The sequence below is a fragment of the Camelina sativa genome, chromosome 14 (genome assembly GCF_030686135.1).
Source record: "Camelina sativa cultivar CO46 ecotype springtype chromosome 14, ASM3068613v1".
Classification (NCBI taxonomy): Eukaryota; Viridiplantae; Streptophyta; class Magnoliopsida; order Brassicales; family Brassicaceae; genus Camelina; species Camelina sativa.
In genome coordinates, this window is record NC_141893.1 from 6,083,859 (window position 1) to 6,098,130 (window position 14,272).

Sequence of the window (14,272 nt, forward strand, 5' to 3'; positions counted from 1 at the left end):
CAAAGCAACACATCCTGGAATAAAAACAAGATGGTTCATACATCAATCTCAAACACATAAAAAGATTAAAGAGATATTGGCAGGTAGTTTCTTTAATGTAATACAATAGATAGTGACATGTTGGTTACTAAAAGTAGAAATGACAAAACACTTTTGAGAATTCAAACAGTTTACCGAATGTAAAAACTAAAAAGAAAAAGAAAAAGATGAAAACACACCCTCTTGTTTACATCTCGCATAGACAACTTTCTTCTTTCTACAAGTAAAACATTCATTTTGTGTATTAAAACTGCATCAACATAGAAGTTCCTGAAACTGATGAACACACTCTTCAATCTTTCCTTTCTAAGAAACATTGTTTCTTCTCTTGGAATTCGAATTCTGCAAATTAAAAAAAAAATCATATACTTTAGTGGAATGTCTAGATTGAATGATGCATACAACATTGAATAATCCTCAAATCTTGTGGACCAGTACATACCAGTTTAGTGTAGTCATCACGTTTGGCGTACTTGGATTTGTTCGAACTTTCGGTATATGGAAGAGATGTTGGTAACAAGAAAAGTCCATGATCCATGTCGAAAGAGTTAGCTCTTAGTCTCAAGATTACTTGCGTCAGTGCTTTCATAGCGGCATCAGGATTTCCTGTAATCTGAACACAGAGAAAACAAACATTGACTTAGTTTTTACACCACAAAAAGAAGATCAGAACACAATCCAGATAAGTGTTCTAATCACCTGAACCATCTCTTCATCTTCGCGTGCTATTTTTGGTACATCTTTTTGAAGAATTTTGATATTAGCTCTTGTTACACTCCTCATCTCGGATATAACAGCTCCACCTTTTCCAATGAGACACCCTATTTGGGAACTCGACACAAGTAAACGAGTGGAGATTGCTAAATCATTCGCATCTTTACCCACTTTCTCACTGCACCGATGTTGTAACCGTATCGCTGCATTCACCGCAGGAGACTGGTCTTCGTAGAACTATATACACACAAGAAAACTCTGTCAAAGATATTTAAATATGAAATAATCTTTGTATGAGATAACATATAGATAAGAGATATTGCATTACCTCTTTTGATGATATGAAAATGATGCAATCATCATCATCAGTTTCTGAGGTATTGACTCTAATCGTTGCACCAGTTTCTTGCCTGATCTGATTAATGAAACCACCACCTTTTCCAATAACACCTCCAACGTTTTCAGATGGACAGATGAAGCAAACACAAAACTCCCTAGCATCTGTTATATCTCTATGCACAGCGTAGTTTCTGTGAGAGCTCGTTAGTGCTGCAGACATTAACATCGCACCAGGTTGATGCATGGTACTTGAAGATGGCAGGAGCAAGTGTTGAAACCGTGAGGGGTTATCATGAAGCAGTGAAGCTACTTGATAAAGAGCTTCTCTAACTACCAAAGGTTCTCCAATTATCTGAAAATAAACCAACACAACACACTGATGAGAGCTAATTTATAATTCAAATTCGTTTAGACTTGTGAATGGATTGTATCATCTCACCTGAAGAAGCTCATCATGACTCAAAGCCAAAGCACAAGAGGGTAGATGATCTTTGATGACACGAATCTGAGCATTGGTGTCGTTACGCAGATTCTGGATTACTTGCCCTCCTTTCCCAATAACACAACCAATCTGGTCTGATGGCACAAGCATCCTCACAGTAACCGTTTGCTTCTTGCTAAGTTCATCATCATCATCATCATCGTCATCATCATTATTATCATCAAAGTCCGCCACAACCATGTCATAAACCTTGAAAAGAGCATCCAAAGCAGGACAAACAAGCTCTCCCTCATCTCCAAAACGATTCAACTCCTCATTAGTGGAGTATATGGTAACAACACGCTCATCACAGCCGGGCAAAGCCTCGTTTATCCTCATGTTTGATTTAGTGTCAGACCTTATCTGCTTCGCGATCTCACCGCCTTTGCCTATAATGCTCCCAGTCTTTTTCACAGGGCACAAGAAACGATACACAGTGTCGTCTGACCCAATGACATTGTTATCTGTATCATGATCATGAAGATTTCTTCTCTTACTTCCTCCATTTCCAGTAAACTCAGATTGCAAATTAGATCTCTTACCATGAATGTTCCTCAGTGTACTAGCCATTTTTCAACAATGCCGCAGGGGAAGCTGGTGAAAATATGATCATTAGTCTATATCATGAACTACACAAAACAGAGTTGGTGAGTATTCATTCTAAAACATTCAACTTAGAAAGATCAGATCTTGGCAACAACACAATAGACATCTCTAGTTAGAAACCAAAGAGCCAAACTTTGAGATAAAAAACAATCTTGACTTCGTCGGTCAACTATGCTAAAATTACTCAAGAAACAGAGATTAGGTCAAAATCTGTCCCCAGATTATATCTCTTTATGCAAAATTGAGTTACGAAAGAAACAATACGAACACAAGCCGATCAAGATCCATTGACACGTCACCGTCCGACCAAAAAAAAACAACATTTTGAGATGAACTCGATTGTTTAACATTTTAATGAATTCAGAGCTACAGAACATGCAATGCTTACCGGAAAAGAAAGGGTCGATGATCGGAGCTTTCACCTAGTCGATCTGTTTATTTAACCGGAAAATGTGACCGCTTCTCTTGGCACTTCTTGCTTCAATGTTTTTTTTTTTGGCTTTTATGGGGTTTGAAAGCAGAGTAGAAAGAAATAGAAGTTTTTGGGGCTAACGTCTTAATATTATTAAAATAATATCTCTGATTAACAAAACAGGTGGCTTTTTAAAATTTTATTCTCTTTTAACTGTTCTTCGGGACGTGACGGCACGTAAAACTCAATATAAGAAATTTATTTATACGTACCTGAAATTTATAAAATAATTATATTTTTCGTTATATTGTTTGCTTCGAGAATTATTATTTATTACGACCATAATTATGGTTTTCTTATAGGATATGATATTTTTTTTGCATCATATCGTTTTATTTGTTCATCGAAGATTTAGTGATTACTGATTTGATCATAGATTTGGATTTAGATAAATGTGTGTATTAGTCAACTTCTTTATTATTATCACCAACTACACTGAAAATATAATGTGCAAACCATCGTTATAGTTTGGTGAACTAATATTTTAAAAAATGACAACGACATATTTCGTTGGGTTAGCAAGTTATGTGTCGGTTATATATTTGATAAAAGCATTAAAAAAACTAAATTATTAGTATGTCTTACAATTTTTCTTATTCCACTTGTGTCCGCTGGCTTTGGTTTATTGTAACTATGTTTCGTCTTACGCAACTAATCCCAAATTAGTCTTCGTTAACAGCATGTGCTAGATTGGAATACAATCGTATATAGCTCAAATATAAAGAATGAAAGAAATAGTATATTTTTACAAATAGTGACAAAATTGAGTATTAGATTATCTTGATAGGAAATTAAATTTGTTAAGTCAATGTTATAATACAGAGTAAATTGGTTTGGAGTCACATGAGGCCCCTATCTTACTTTTGAAGCAGCCATGTACCAAGACGGAATATGTGACTAGATAATTCACAATTATTATTGTTACTTTAATTAGGTTCATGGTTCGATATGAAACGTTTTGAGAGTGTACATTGTGTTTATTGGTGATGATTGTGGTTGTACCCGTTTAACACCAATTACACAAACTGTTTTTGTGCTGTTTTATAGCGTTTATAACCATTTTGAATATAAGCAAAAAAACACTTTCTAAAATATTTGATTACAAACGATAGTAGTTGATTGTAAACATACATTTTAATTGAATATTAACGATGTAAATAACTAAATATACTTGTATATACGAATTAGGCTGTAGTTAAACTTATCAACTAGTTCTATATCAAAACCATTATATTGTTATATACTACTATTAATCAATGAGGAACATGGGAAGCAACAATGTTTTTGAGGAGTGGTGACCATAAATAAGTATTTCACTCTTAACTTCCCTATTCTTTTGAGTTTTGATAAATTTTGATAAGTTATGATCGATTAGAATAAATTTTTTTATAAATCGATAATGGTTTCTAGGAATTTTAAATCTTTATAACAAAAATAGGGTTTGAATTGAGGTTCAAAAATGAGTTCGGGATAAGTGTTAGTCGAGTGTTACTCTTAACTTTAGTAAGCAAACATTTTGATCAATTTTAAGGGCATGCCACTCGATAACAACAACAACAAAAACATTCATAATATAGTGATTCAATATTTGCATATATGAAACATAGTACAGTAGTTCTTTGACTCAAAAATTCAACGAATTCATTTTTTCCATCCAAAAATTAAATGCATTCCACCTTTTTATTTTGTCAACAAAATACATTCAACTTACATTAATTACTTGCTTTTAATTTAAACTCACTTCCATTATATATATATATACATCTTAAACATGTACTTGTAAAATAAAGGAAACACAACAAAGATAAAAAAGTTACATACAACAACAGTACACAGTAAAGTAAAGAAGAAGGGAGAGAAGAAGCAGATTTCTCCCATTTCCAAGAAATTAGGGTTTTTCTTTTTTTTTTTCTCGATCGAATTCGCGGCTACTAGTTTCAGTTTCTTCCGACAACAGTCCTCTTCTTCCTGATTTTGTCTCTCCGAGTTTTGAAGCAGTAAGCCCCTTTTACTTTACGCTTTTTAAATGTCATTGGATAGTTTCATAATTCATTGCAATGAAAATTTCGACAATGTGGGTTGTTTTGTTTTCCTTTTGATCTTCTTCTTAAAGGGAGAAAAAAACATTTTGGAATCTAAAGTTTAGATCTTTGCTTACTCGCAGTCGTAGGATGAGTAAAGAGATTTACTTACTGGGTTAGGTAGATTACTTCTTTTTTTTCCTTCTTCATTGTTCTGATTGAGCTTTGGTACTACAAGGTGAATTCGTAATGTCCTGAGTTGTTAGATGTTTGTTTTGATGATTGAAAGTTTGAAACTTTTTTTGCTATTTTGATTACTCAACTCAGGTGTGCTAAGCTAAAAGAGCAATGAAACAAATCCAAGTTATGGTTTTTGCAAGATCTGTCTCATAGAGGGGTGTTTATTAAGCCTTGATTTTGGAGATTTAGTCTTCAGACGTACTGTTGTAAAGCTGAGTATGGGTTCGCTCTGTTGTGTTGCTGCGAAGTCAGATAGTTCAAATTCTGCAAGTGGGGAGTTTTCGTTTCGCCCCCATGAGCCTTATTGGAGGACTAATTCAAGTTTCTCTCCACCTTCATCGAGATGGGGTGTCCATGGATTGATTGATGGTTCTATTAGCTGTTATGCTTCTTCCACTTCATCAAATAATGCTAATGTTCTTCGTAGTCCCGACCTTTCTCAGGCTCTTCATTGGACTCCTACTCATCTTGATTCTGCAACTAGAAGAGGTTTGTTGCATTATATTTCACATTCTTCCCTTTCAGAACTTAACATCAACCAAATTCTCCGTGCCAAGTCAAATCGTTTCTTGTTTCTCTCTGCAGATCAGATTCTTAAGCAACTTCCTGGTACATCAAGAAACGTTGGTTCGTTTTCATCTTGTTCTGATATTGGTGACTCTGAACCTAACCGAAACTTCTCAAGCCGGCGCTTTTTCTTGTCCAAGCCTGTTCATCCTATACTGCATCCTTCTGATGATGTTAGGGATATAACATCTGATTCTGCGGATGCCTGCAGTTGGAGCAGCGGGACCACAAGCAGCATTGATTCTGTGGATGTTGCAGAGCCAGTTCTTGATTGGGATAACAACTCTACCAAAGCACAGAGAGTACCTTCAAGTACATTTAATTGCGGATTGTGTAACAGATACCTCTCGCAGAAGTCTCCTTGGGGATCTCGCTCCATCGTTAGAAACAGAGACATGCCTGTCACAGGAGTGCTTTCATGTCAACATGTCTTTCACGCGGAGTGTCTTGACCAATCAACTCCGAAGACTCAACGCAATGACCCGGTTTGTCCAATATGCACCAAAGAGGAAGGAGAGCTCTTCAAATCACACAACATTCTCGCGAGGCTTAAACCGGTTTTTGAAGATGGACAATCTACAAGACCATGGGGTTGTGCTCAGGCCGGCGACTGTGTTGAAAGTGCTGTTAACGTGCCCCCGAAAAACACCATGATGATGATAAACCGGAACCGGCTAGGGAGAAATCTCTCACTGAGAGGAAACTCGAGCAAAGATTTTCCAAGTAGAATCAAGAAAAGTAACTCATTAGCCAAGGAAAATCTGACAAATCAAGTCTCGCTTGTGCATTCTAGAGGGAAAGAGAAAGCTTCATGGTAGCTTTGGAGAAGAAAACAAGCAGAGAGATCAAAAGGTCTATTCTTTGACCTACTTAATTTTTAACCTTTTGACAAGTATTGATCTTGGATGATCATGTATTCATTATAGAAGATCTGTAAACAAATTTGTTCAAAAAAAAAAAAATGTAAACTAGTAATCATCTATCTGTTGGTGACCATCTTAAGTGTCTTTGGTTCGGTTTAATCGCGGATCTAAATTGTGCCAATTCCTGTATGTGTAGACAGCTTAGTAAACTGCCAAACTGTATGAAATGGTATGGACGAACACAATCAATTTGGTACGTTCGGAAATATATTTTTGGTCAGATTACTTCTCTTCATTGTTGTTTTAAGTTTGGGGCCGTTTTGGTTATGATTAAATGTTATCCTTCCGTTTAATAGTTTTGATGTGAATATTCCAACCAACATTCAAATGTAAAACTGATAAATGTTGAATGAAGTCATCATTATTTGATTCATAAGTGGTAGTGTGGTACTGTATATATTGAATATGGGGCTTTTAAAAGTAATTTTTAATCTGTATGAAAACAACTTTTAGTGAATAAAGTTTCTCAATTCATAATGTTATCTGAACAGATAAAAGTTAAAACTATAATTATCCAGGAGGGACCATGGCCATTGAGTCCATGACTTAAAGGTAAGGACATAATTATGGAAGGAAAAAAAATAAGAAAATTCATAAATATTCAACAAAGAGAGCATAATGATCTCTTCTAACCATATGCTCCTTAGTAACAAACCTTTTAGGCTCACAATTTCTCTCATTCAACAAGAATCAGACAAGGGCATGACGACGTTCATATCGCTTTAGAGTTAAGAGACAAAGCCACTAACAACAAAAACGTGATTAGTACTGTGATTTATTATTAGATGATAAATTATATGAAGGTGATCAGTAAGTGAACAGTTGAGATCTATACAAAATTTTAAGTACTAGTGCCATGATCGAAAATAATCTAATCTGAAAGCACATTAATTATACTCTGGCTTTCTAACAACACCAAACACTCTCTCTTAATTATTTTGTTGATCATTCATTATTAGTATAAGGAGGTTTTGGTTACAGTGTTTATAGTTTCTTAATTAGCAATTACTTCGACATCTGCATATTCGTTTCGGACGACCTAAGATGACAACAGGGTTATCAAAACATTCACAACGTAAGTTCTTTTTGCCTTCTCCTGAAGTGCCTTTCTTATTCATCGCTTCTATGCACGTTTTCTTCCCGTCATTGCCACATTTTCCGGGGAATTCGCCTGTAAATTCACATACTCCTCCTTGCTCCACATGGATACTTTTCACCTCTATTAATGTTTCATATCAATGACAAGAAAGTGTTAACTTTGTAGAGAAACAATTTTAGATAAATTGATAATGCAAAACAAGATAAAGTTTACCTTTAATGCTGTTCATAACAAAGAAGAGAAGAAGACAATAAACCATAAACAAAGTAGAAGATTTCATGATTCAAGAAGAACGATCAATAATGACTGTAATTTTCGTCAAAAAAATATTGTGTTTCTCTATCAACACTTTACTAACACTAAACTAAATATATTCAAGATAGGATAAGAATAGCTATTCTTCTTAAATTATGAGGGAAAAAAAAATTACAAAAAAAGAGAGGTGGAGCCAAGTCAACTAGATCGACAAGATAGTGATTTTGTTTTAGAAAAATTCTTCTAAATTAAAATCACATGTTATTGCTAAATTCTCATATATTTTGCCTTTTGGTATTAGTTGCAATGTTGCATACGTGCTGATGCTACAATTTTAATTAGAAATCTACTTTATAGTTTATATGGTAAATGAGAGAGATCAAAATTAGTTTTCCTTTTTGACACATATGCTGTTGACCCAAACCATCACTAAGACGACTCACAAGCTCTTACCAAAATCCTTTTTCTTGGAGAAAACTTTGTCTTTGAATCTCAAGTGCCGATTGAACATGTAAACACATTTAAATTCGTTTGTTATCATCTACCGGTTAAGGGAGGCAACTTGGGAACTGCTACACATAATGTGTTGGTGTTGCTTTAGATCTTTGGGACAATGGTGGTCATCTCTTTTCCTACTCTTTTCATTATAAACTTCAGATTATATCTCATGCATGTTTATTCAGATTATATCTCATGCATGTAGTTAGTTTCTGGTTAAGTTTAATTGTTTTTTTAACCATAACCAAATAAAGGTCCTTTTTTTTCTAACTAACGTCGTTGCTTCATCCGATCCACTCAGAATTTTTAGTTGAAACAGCAAAAGGTAAAAATCATAATTATCAAGGGCCATGACTTTAAGGCATGGATATATGATTATGCAAGGAAAAATTTTCATAATTATCCAACAAAGAGAGCATCATGATCTCTAACCATGCGTTCTTTATTGTAACAAACTTTTTTCAGATTTCTTTATTTGTTGACCATCTTACCGGATCATTATGTCTACACACAAATCATCACTTAGACTCGCAACCTCTTCCACTTATAAACCAAATAAACCCTTTTCTTCAGACAAAAACTTGTCTCTGAATCTGAAAAATTAAGATTAGACATGTCTCATCTTGTGTTTCTCTTTATCATCTCCATGCTCATTAATCTGTCACAAGGTACTAATGTAGAGTGTCTTCTTGTTTTCAAGCAAATATATACGCCTTGAAGCTTTTTGATCAAATATTGTTTTATGTTTTCAGGAGTGCGAATGCCTTACATGACGACAGATCCTAAAGATATCGCCGGCAAGTCATTCGATTACATCATTGTTGGAGGTGGAACTGCGGGATGTTCCTTAGCCGCGACTCTGTCTGAGAAATACTCTGTTCTGGTCATTGAACGCGGTGGCTCGCCTTATGGAGATCCCTTAGTAGAACAAAGAAAGAACTTTGGATACTCACTGCTGAATACGGATGAATACTCATCTGTTGCACAAAGTTTCACCTCTCTAGATGGAATCGAAAACTACAGAGGACGAGTTCTTGGAGGATCGAGCGCTATAAACGGCGGATTTTACAGCCGAGCTAGCGATGAGTTTGTAAAGCAAGCTGGTTGGGACAAGGATCTGGTTCAAGATTCTTATAAATGGGTTGAATCTAAGGTTGTCTTCAAGCCTGAATTGACTCAGTGGCAATCTGTTGTGCAATTCGGGTTTCTTGAAGCCGGGTTTTATCCGTATAACGGATATAGTTTGGAGCACACGCAAGGGACAAAGATCGGTGGAAGCATATATGATCAGTGTGGGAAAAGGCATACATCTGCAGATCTTTTGGGGTTTGGTAAACCAAATTGCACCACTGTCCTTCTAAACGCAACGGTAGAGAGCATAATATTTGGTGGTAACAAAACTCGCGCAGTTGGGGTTAGGTTTATGAAGAGTGATGGGAGCTCAAGTAAGAGCTACAAAGCTCATGTTGAGAAGCATAGAGGCGAGGTTATACTCACGGCTGGTGCTTTAGGTAGTCCGCAGATTCTTCTCCTAAGCGGTATTGGACCAGAGAAGCATCTAAGAGATTTTGACATCCCTGTGGTTGTTGATCTCAAACAAGTCGGAAGGAAAATGTCGGATAATCCAGGGATCTCTCTTCTTGTTGATAGATTCTCGCAAAACCGCACACTCGAGCCACCTCAAGTGGCAGCAATAGCAGAAGGTTTCAAATTCATACTCGAATCCGAGGTTCTTCCGACTAACATCACCACAACAAGAATCTCCATAGCAGCCAAGATCGCATTCCCTAAATCCAAAGGAAGGCTGAAGCTTAACAGCACAGACTCTAGGGAGAATCCTTCAGTGAAATTCAACTACTTAGAGAACAAGGAAGACCTTGACGCATGCCAAGAGATGGTTCTCCATCTTCAACATGTAGCAAGGTCAGAGACAGTGACGTTTTTCTTAGGAACACAGTCACAGGATAAGCTTGTGGCAGGTGATGAAGAGCTTAAGAGCTTCTGTAAAGAGAATGTGAGAACTTATTATCATTACCATGGCGGTTGCGTAGTGGGATCTGTGGTAGACGAGGATTATAAAGTTAATGGTGTGAAGCGTTTAAGAGTCGTTGATGGTTCAACGTTTGAAGAATCACCAGGGACTAACCCAATGGCTACAGTTCTAATGCTGGGAAGATATCAAGGAATCAAAATACTCAAAGAAAGAGAAGCAGAAGAAGAACAACAACAAAAGTTTCTTAGCCCTCAAGGAAGCCCACAACCACAACCCTAAACATTAAAATCATTGTTTGTGTCGTTAATTGCCGCAATGAGAATGAATCATGTTCTTGAATTTGTTTCAATTTCAGCAACAAAATACATTGAATTCGAGAAACTGATTTCAGAAAACGAAAAAACAAAAAAAATATACAAAAGTCTTTCATCTCCTCAAACCTAAAACCTAAGCCTCTGTTTCATCACCTTGTCTTCTTCCGCCGACGGAGAAACCAATCCAGACCTCAACCCTCTTGTCTCGTACAACTTGCTCAACAGGCATCTCGTACCTACACATAGGACACGTGGCGTGCATCCCCAACCACTCCTCAACGCACTTGGAGTGAAACCTGTGCTTACACGGCATCTCAGCCGCCACGTCACCTTTAGACCACTCCTCCAAGCAAATCGCGCAAGAACCCTTCTCCTCCTTATTATCTTCTCCGATGACGACACGTGGCATACTCTCAACCGAAGCTTTCGACGCCGGCGATCTCCCTTCTTTACCTCCGCCGCCTAAAAGATCATCGAGGCCAGGACCCGATCTGATCATCACCACTCTCGGATTCAACGGATCCATGGTGATCTCCAACTGATCATCATCCTCAGCAGCTTCTCTGGCGGCTATGGCTAGAATCAGCGGTAAAAAACTAGCGAAATCGTTCTCCGAAGACATCACGCTAACACACTCGAACAAAGAAAAGGACAAAAGAGACAATCTTTATCGGGAAAAAAAAAATCTAAGAACAAGGAGAAGAGAAGAAAAAAATCGAAAGCTACGATTGCAAGATAAGGTGGAAGAAAAAGGGTTTTGAGATTATATATGTTCGTGGAAGGTTACAGTAGTTTCATGAATCATGAAGGAAGTGGCAATAACAGAGGAAACGAAGGTTATAGAAGACTCTAGAATCATTGACGACGCTTTTATTAGACTTTCCTTTTTTTTTTTTGTATTATTATTATTTCAAAATCTTATCCTCTTTCATTAATGGCCAAAATAAAGGATATAGATATTTTTACACTGAGGAAATAAAATAAAATAAAATAATAAGAACATTTACAATTTTTATCCCTTAATTTTTCCGAAGGTGGTTGTTGTTGCTGCACAGAAGGTGTTTGATTAAATTCCGCTGAGAAATTGTCTTTTTTCCCTCTGTAGTTTAGTGAAATCTTTCGACTTTCGATGATTTACAAATGAGAATGGGTACCTCTCGCGTGGCTGCTTTGAGTTCTCTTCCGTTTAGAGTCTCTGACATTCTCGGAACTCGTCCGAAACTTTGTTTCCTCTATCCAATTCGATTGACAAGTAAGTGTGAGTGGGTATAGTTCGTCTTACTCTCTTCTTCTTCTTCTTCCTCCATGTTTAATTATCCTTTATCATCTTGCTTGGTTCACTAATTTCTCGACCCTTTAAATCAGATATGTCTGTAAAGCCGTTTGTGATTGAAGCAAGAGGGAATGCTGGAGTTGAGAGCCCAAAAACCAGGAACATGAGGAGCAGGAAGAAGGTAACTTTTCTCAAGTCGTTTTTTTGTATGATACACAAAAGTTTGAATCTTTTGCAACATTTGTTTAATTTGAAGTTTTTTTTTTCTGTTTTGTTTTTGGGACAGTTTAATGGAACACAAACAAAACCAAGGCTTTCAGTATTCTGTTCAGATAAACAACTGTATGCTATGTTAGTGGATGACTTCAACAAAAAGTGTTTGTTCTACGCTAGTACATTGCAGAAGTCCATTCGTGGAGATCCTCCATGTACTGTCATTGTAAGTTCAGTCTCCCTGAATACTTTGAATCCTCTGTATGTATCACCTGAAACAATCGAGAGTTTAGCCGGTCAAGTAGCATATTAGTTGGAGTTTACTTTGTTATCTAAGCCATTTATAGTACTGATGGCATTGTCTTTGCTCTACTCATCTTTGATAAGAGTTTAGTCGGTCAAGTAGCATTTTAGTTGGAGTTTGCTTTGTTATCTACGCGGGGTATAGTATTATTGGTGACATTGTCTCTGCTTCATTCGTGTTAGAATTGAGAAACTGGTTGCCTTTCTTAGAGATGACCGCATTGAGTTCCAGACTAGATAAGATAGAAGAGACTAGCTTACATGATGTTGTTTTTTTGTCATATTTGAAGTTACATCTCTATAATATAGTAACAAAACAATAGTGTTGTCTTTTGGTTTGAAAAGATTATGTCTAGTATCTGGCTCTGATTCCATTTTAATGTATATATCAGGAAGCAGCAAAACGGGTTGGAGAGGAGCTCATTAAGGCTTCTATTGACCTCAAGATTAACGAGATTTCATGTTATGATCGAAATGGAAATGCTCGAGGCGAAAGGATGCAAGCCTTTGAAATTGCAATTGCGCAACACGGATTCTTACCATAATAGGTTTAAACTCTTTACTTAAAAACTCATTACATTCATCATATAGTTATAGAAGCTCTTGCCTTCACTCTCTTATTGAAACAAATTAAACGCTCACTCTCTTGGTTTCTAGGTAGTTGAAACTGAAGCCATCACACTTAGATGCTCACCAAGAGAATCTTTTTCCGGGGACTTTGGAAACTTGATCGTGGAAGTACATGATTTATCCGGAACATAAGGGCATTCCACAAACTCTTTAGTGTAATTATCAAGACATATATAGATCTGGAAAAGCTGCTTATTCCCCTCTACATCTTCGTTGCATTCGATACCTGGTGCAAATCCGATTGCACACTTGATCGCATTCTTGATCTCATTTAAACCGTAAAACCCATCATTTGGTTTAATTCCTACACATGATGAACATACAATGATCAGAAAGTTTCCACGGTTTCATTTTCTTCTTGAAACTTTTTGTATACCTTTTTGTTTAAGGATGCTGAGGAAATTGATTTTTTGTCTGAATTTGAGATTGGTGTTGAAGTAAGAGTGTTGGTCGAAGACGGATTGGACACAGGTGCCATGCTTGTTCCACTCGTGTTCCCATAGATTCGTCTCGTTACTTGGACATACCCACACGCCCCACTCTGTCCATTTCTTTTCCATTTTGCTTACTAGATCTGATATCTGTTATTTGTTCAAGACTGATTCAGAGATAATCCAATAACAGTTATGTAAACTTACTATGAAGATTTGTTTATCTCTCTTTTCGTAAAATGAAATTCGATTCTGCTTCACTATCTATAGAGTTGGGGTTAGTAGATCCTGAAACCGAACATAAAAGAGTGTATATCACCTTGGAAATATCGAAGAGATTGGTTTGGTCGCAAAAGGCAGGCCAAGTGCCATTGATGAACTGAGGCCAGAGTCCATGGATCATAAAATCGGGCGACTTATTGCCTCTCGTCGGAGGAGGACAACATCCTTTTTGGCTATCGCATATTGCACCTGGCCACTGCAGATCATATACGTATAAAATTACGGTGTAAGATGTATGTATATACATATTGCATAAATGTGTATGTATATATGTATTGTTGGAAACATACGTAGTTGACCCAGTAAAAGAAATTGAAGTCCGGTGGTGCTGTTTGAGACGAAGACACGACAAGAACCTGTAAAATCAAGAAGCTTACGATGATGATTCCTGTCATGGGTTTTTGCTCTCTTTGTTTCTTGACTTTTGGTTTTCTTTTCTTGGATTTATTTCCCAGCAATTTTGTGACATTAATCATATACTTATAAAAAAGTTTTTTAAAAAAACAATCATATGTTTCCAAAAAAATGAATTTAATATTTTTCTTAATTTGTTATTACGTTTGTTTATTAATTTATTAT

General features: G+C 36.4%; 6 protein-coding genes and 1 long non-coding RNA gene across 13 annotated transcripts; 3 read left to right on the forward strand and 4 right to left on the reverse strand.

The window, feature by feature from the left end:
* Positions 1-63: 63 nt before the first annotated feature.
* Positions 64-2,772, reverse strand: LOC104740079 (KH domain-containing protein At4g18375). Of its 4 annotated transcripts, none has more exons than XM_010460599.3 (7): positions 2,568-2,772; positions 2,116-2,167; positions 1,532-2,037; positions 1,082-1,444; positions 739-990; positions 482-652; positions 64-381 (listed from the first exon to the last, which is right to left on the reverse strand). In XM_010460599.3, the coding sequence occupies exons 2-7, from the start codon at positions 2,141-2,143 to the stop codon at positions 346-348; spliced, it is 1,356 nt and encodes a 451-aa protein (XP_010458901.1). In that variant the 5' UTR covers positions 2,144-2,167; positions 2,568-2,772; the 3' UTR covers positions 64-345. The 4 variants fall into 4 exon arrangements, with proteins under 4 accessions (XP_010458901.1, XP_010458902.1, XP_010458899.1 ...); XM_010460600.3 differs by having other exon boundaries at positions 2,116-2,202; positions 2,568-2,757; XM_010460597.3 differs by having other exon boundaries at positions 1,532-2,167.
* A 1,637-nt stretch (positions 2,773-4,409) lies between these two features.
* On the forward strand, positions 4,410-6,635 carry LOC104740081 (uncharacterized). Of its 3 annotated transcripts, none has more exons than XM_010460601.3 (3): positions 4,410-4,648; positions 5,000-5,401; positions 5,498-6,635. In XM_010460601.3, the coding sequence occupies exons 2-3, from the start codon at positions 5,131-5,133 to the stop codon at positions 6,295-6,297; spliced, it is 1,071 nt and encodes a 356-aa protein (XP_010458903.1). In that variant the 5' UTR covers positions 4,410-4,648; positions 5,000-5,130; the 3' UTR covers positions 6,298-6,635. The 3 variants fall into 3 exon arrangements, with proteins under 3 accessions (XP_010458903.1, XP_087339143.1, XP_087339142.1); XM_087483017.1 differs by having other exon boundaries at positions 4,431-4,648; positions 5,503-6,622; XM_087483016.1 differs by lacking the exon at positions 4,410-4,648 and adding an exon at positions 4,686-4,852.
* A 696-nt stretch (positions 6,636-7,331) lies between these two features.
* LOC147927881 (uncharacterized) lies at positions 7,332-7,849 on the reverse strand. Its single transcript, XR_015580423.1, has 2 exons — positions 7,715-7,849; positions 7,332-7,621 (listed from the first exon to the last, which is right to left on the reverse strand). It is a non-coding gene; the product is annotated as an uncharacterized LOC147927881 (long non-coding RNA).
* An 806-nt stretch (positions 7,850-8,655) lies between these two features.
* Positions 8,656-10,586, forward strand: LOC104740083 (protein HOTHEAD). Its single transcript, XM_010460604.3, has 2 exons — positions 8,656-8,922; positions 9,007-10,586. Exons 1-2 carry the CDS (start codon positions 8,868-8,870, stop codon positions 10,524-10,526), a joined length of 1,575 nt encoding a protein of 524 aa, XP_010458906.1. The 5' UTR covers positions 8,656-8,867; the 3' UTR covers positions 10,527-10,586.
* Positions 10,564-11,570, reverse strand: LOC104740082 (E3 ubiquitin-protein ligase MPSR1). Its single transcript, XM_010460603.3, has one exon. The coding sequence runs from the start codon at positions 11,181-11,183 to the stop codon at positions 10,695-10,697; it is 489 nt and encodes a 162-aa protein (XP_010458905.2). The 5' UTR covers positions 11,184-11,570; the 3' UTR covers positions 10,564-10,694.
* Positions 11,462-13,651, forward strand: LOC104740085 (uncharacterized). 2 transcript variants are annotated; one of them, XM_010460608.2, is made up of 5 exons: positions 11,462-11,813; positions 11,927-12,015; positions 12,121-12,273; positions 12,743-12,898; positions 13,008-13,651. In XM_010460608.2, the coding sequence occupies exons 1-4, from the start codon at positions 11,702-11,704 to the stop codon at positions 12,893-12,895; spliced, it is 507 nt and encodes a 168-aa protein (XP_010458910.1). In that variant the 5' UTR covers positions 11,462-11,701; the 3' UTR covers positions 12,896-12,898; positions 13,008-13,651. The 2 variants fall into 2 exon arrangements, with proteins under 2 accessions (XP_010458910.1, XP_010458909.1); XM_010460607.2 differs by having other exon boundaries at positions 11,495-11,819.
* Positions 12,887-14,232, reverse strand: LOC104740084 (ribonuclease 3). Its single transcript, XM_010460605.3, has 4 exons — positions 13,984-14,232; positions 13,731-13,889; positions 13,357-13,561; positions 12,887-13,284 (listed from the first exon to the last, which is right to left on the reverse strand). The coding sequence occupies exons 1-4, from the start codon at positions 14,167-14,169 to the stop codon at positions 13,004-13,006; spliced, it is 831 nt and encodes a 276-aa protein (XP_010458907.2). The 5' UTR covers positions 14,170-14,232; the 3' UTR covers positions 12,887-13,003.
* Between the last annotated feature and the right edge of the window lie 40 nt (positions 14,233-14,272).

What these genes read in the sequence shown, in the direction of transcription:
- LOC104740079 (XM_010460597.3), bottom strand. Translation starts at nt 2,143, where the DNA reads ATGGCTAGTACACTGAGGAACATTCATGGTAAGAGATCTAATTTGCAA. An exon ending in TTTTCATATCATCAAAAGAG is followed by an intron (nt 991 to 1,081) that starts GTAATGCAATAT and finishes GTGTGTATATAG; the next exon opens with TTCTACGAAGACCAGTCTCC. An exon ending in AAGATGAAGAGATGGTTCAG is followed by an intron (nt 653 to 738) that starts GTGATTAGAACA and finishes CTCTGTGTTCAG; the next exon opens with ATTACAGGAAATCCTGATGC.
- LOC104740081 (XM_010460601.3), top strand. Translation starts at nt 5,131, where the DNA reads ATGGGTTCGCTCTGTTGTGTTGCTGCGAAGTCAGATAGTTCAAATTCT. An exon ending in TGATTCTGCAACTAGAAGAG is followed by an intron (nt 5,402 to 5,497) that starts GTTTGTTGCATT and finishes TTCTCTCTGCAG; the next exon opens with ATCAGATTCTTAAGCAACTT.
- LOC104740083 (XM_010460604.3), top strand. Translation starts at nt 8,868, where the DNA reads ATGTCTCATCTTGTGTTTCTCTTTATCATCTCCATGCTCATTAATCTG. An exon ending in GCTCATTAATCTGTCACAAG is followed by an intron (nt 8,923 to 9,006) that starts GTACTAATGTAG and finishes TTATGTTTTCAG; the next exon opens with GAGTGCGAATGCCTTACATG.
- LOC104740082 (XM_010460603.3), bottom strand. Translation starts at nt 11,183, where the DNA reads ATGTCTTCGGAGAACGATTTCGCTAGTTTTTTACCGCTGATTCTAGCC.
- LOC104740085 (XM_010460607.2), top strand. Translation starts at nt 11,702, where the DNA reads ATGAGAATGGGTACCTCTCGCGTGGCTGCTTTGAGTTCTCTTCCGTTT. An exon ending in AATTCGATTGACAAGTAAGT is followed by an intron (nt 11,820 to 11,926) that starts GTGAGTGGGTAT and finishes CCTTTAAATCAG; the next exon opens with ATATGTCTGTAAAGCCGTTT. An exon ending in ATCCTCCATGTACTGTCATT is followed by an intron (nt 12,274 to 12,742) that starts GTAAGTTCAGTC and finishes TGTATATATCAG; the next exon opens with GAAGCAGCAAAACGGGTTGG.
- LOC104740084 (XM_010460605.3), bottom strand. Translation starts at nt 14,169, where the DNA reads ATGATTAATGTCACAAAATTGCTGGGAAATAAATCCAAGAAAAGAAAA. An exon ending in TCTTTTACTGGGTCAACTAC is followed by an intron (nt 13,890 to 13,983) that starts GTATGTTTCCAA and finishes TATGATCTGCAG; the next exon opens with TGGCCAGGTGCAATATGCGA. An exon ending in CAGCATCCTTAAACAAAAAG is followed by an intron (nt 13,285 to 13,356) that starts GTATACAAAAAG and finishes CATCATGTGTAG; the next exon opens with GAATTAAACCAAATGATGGG.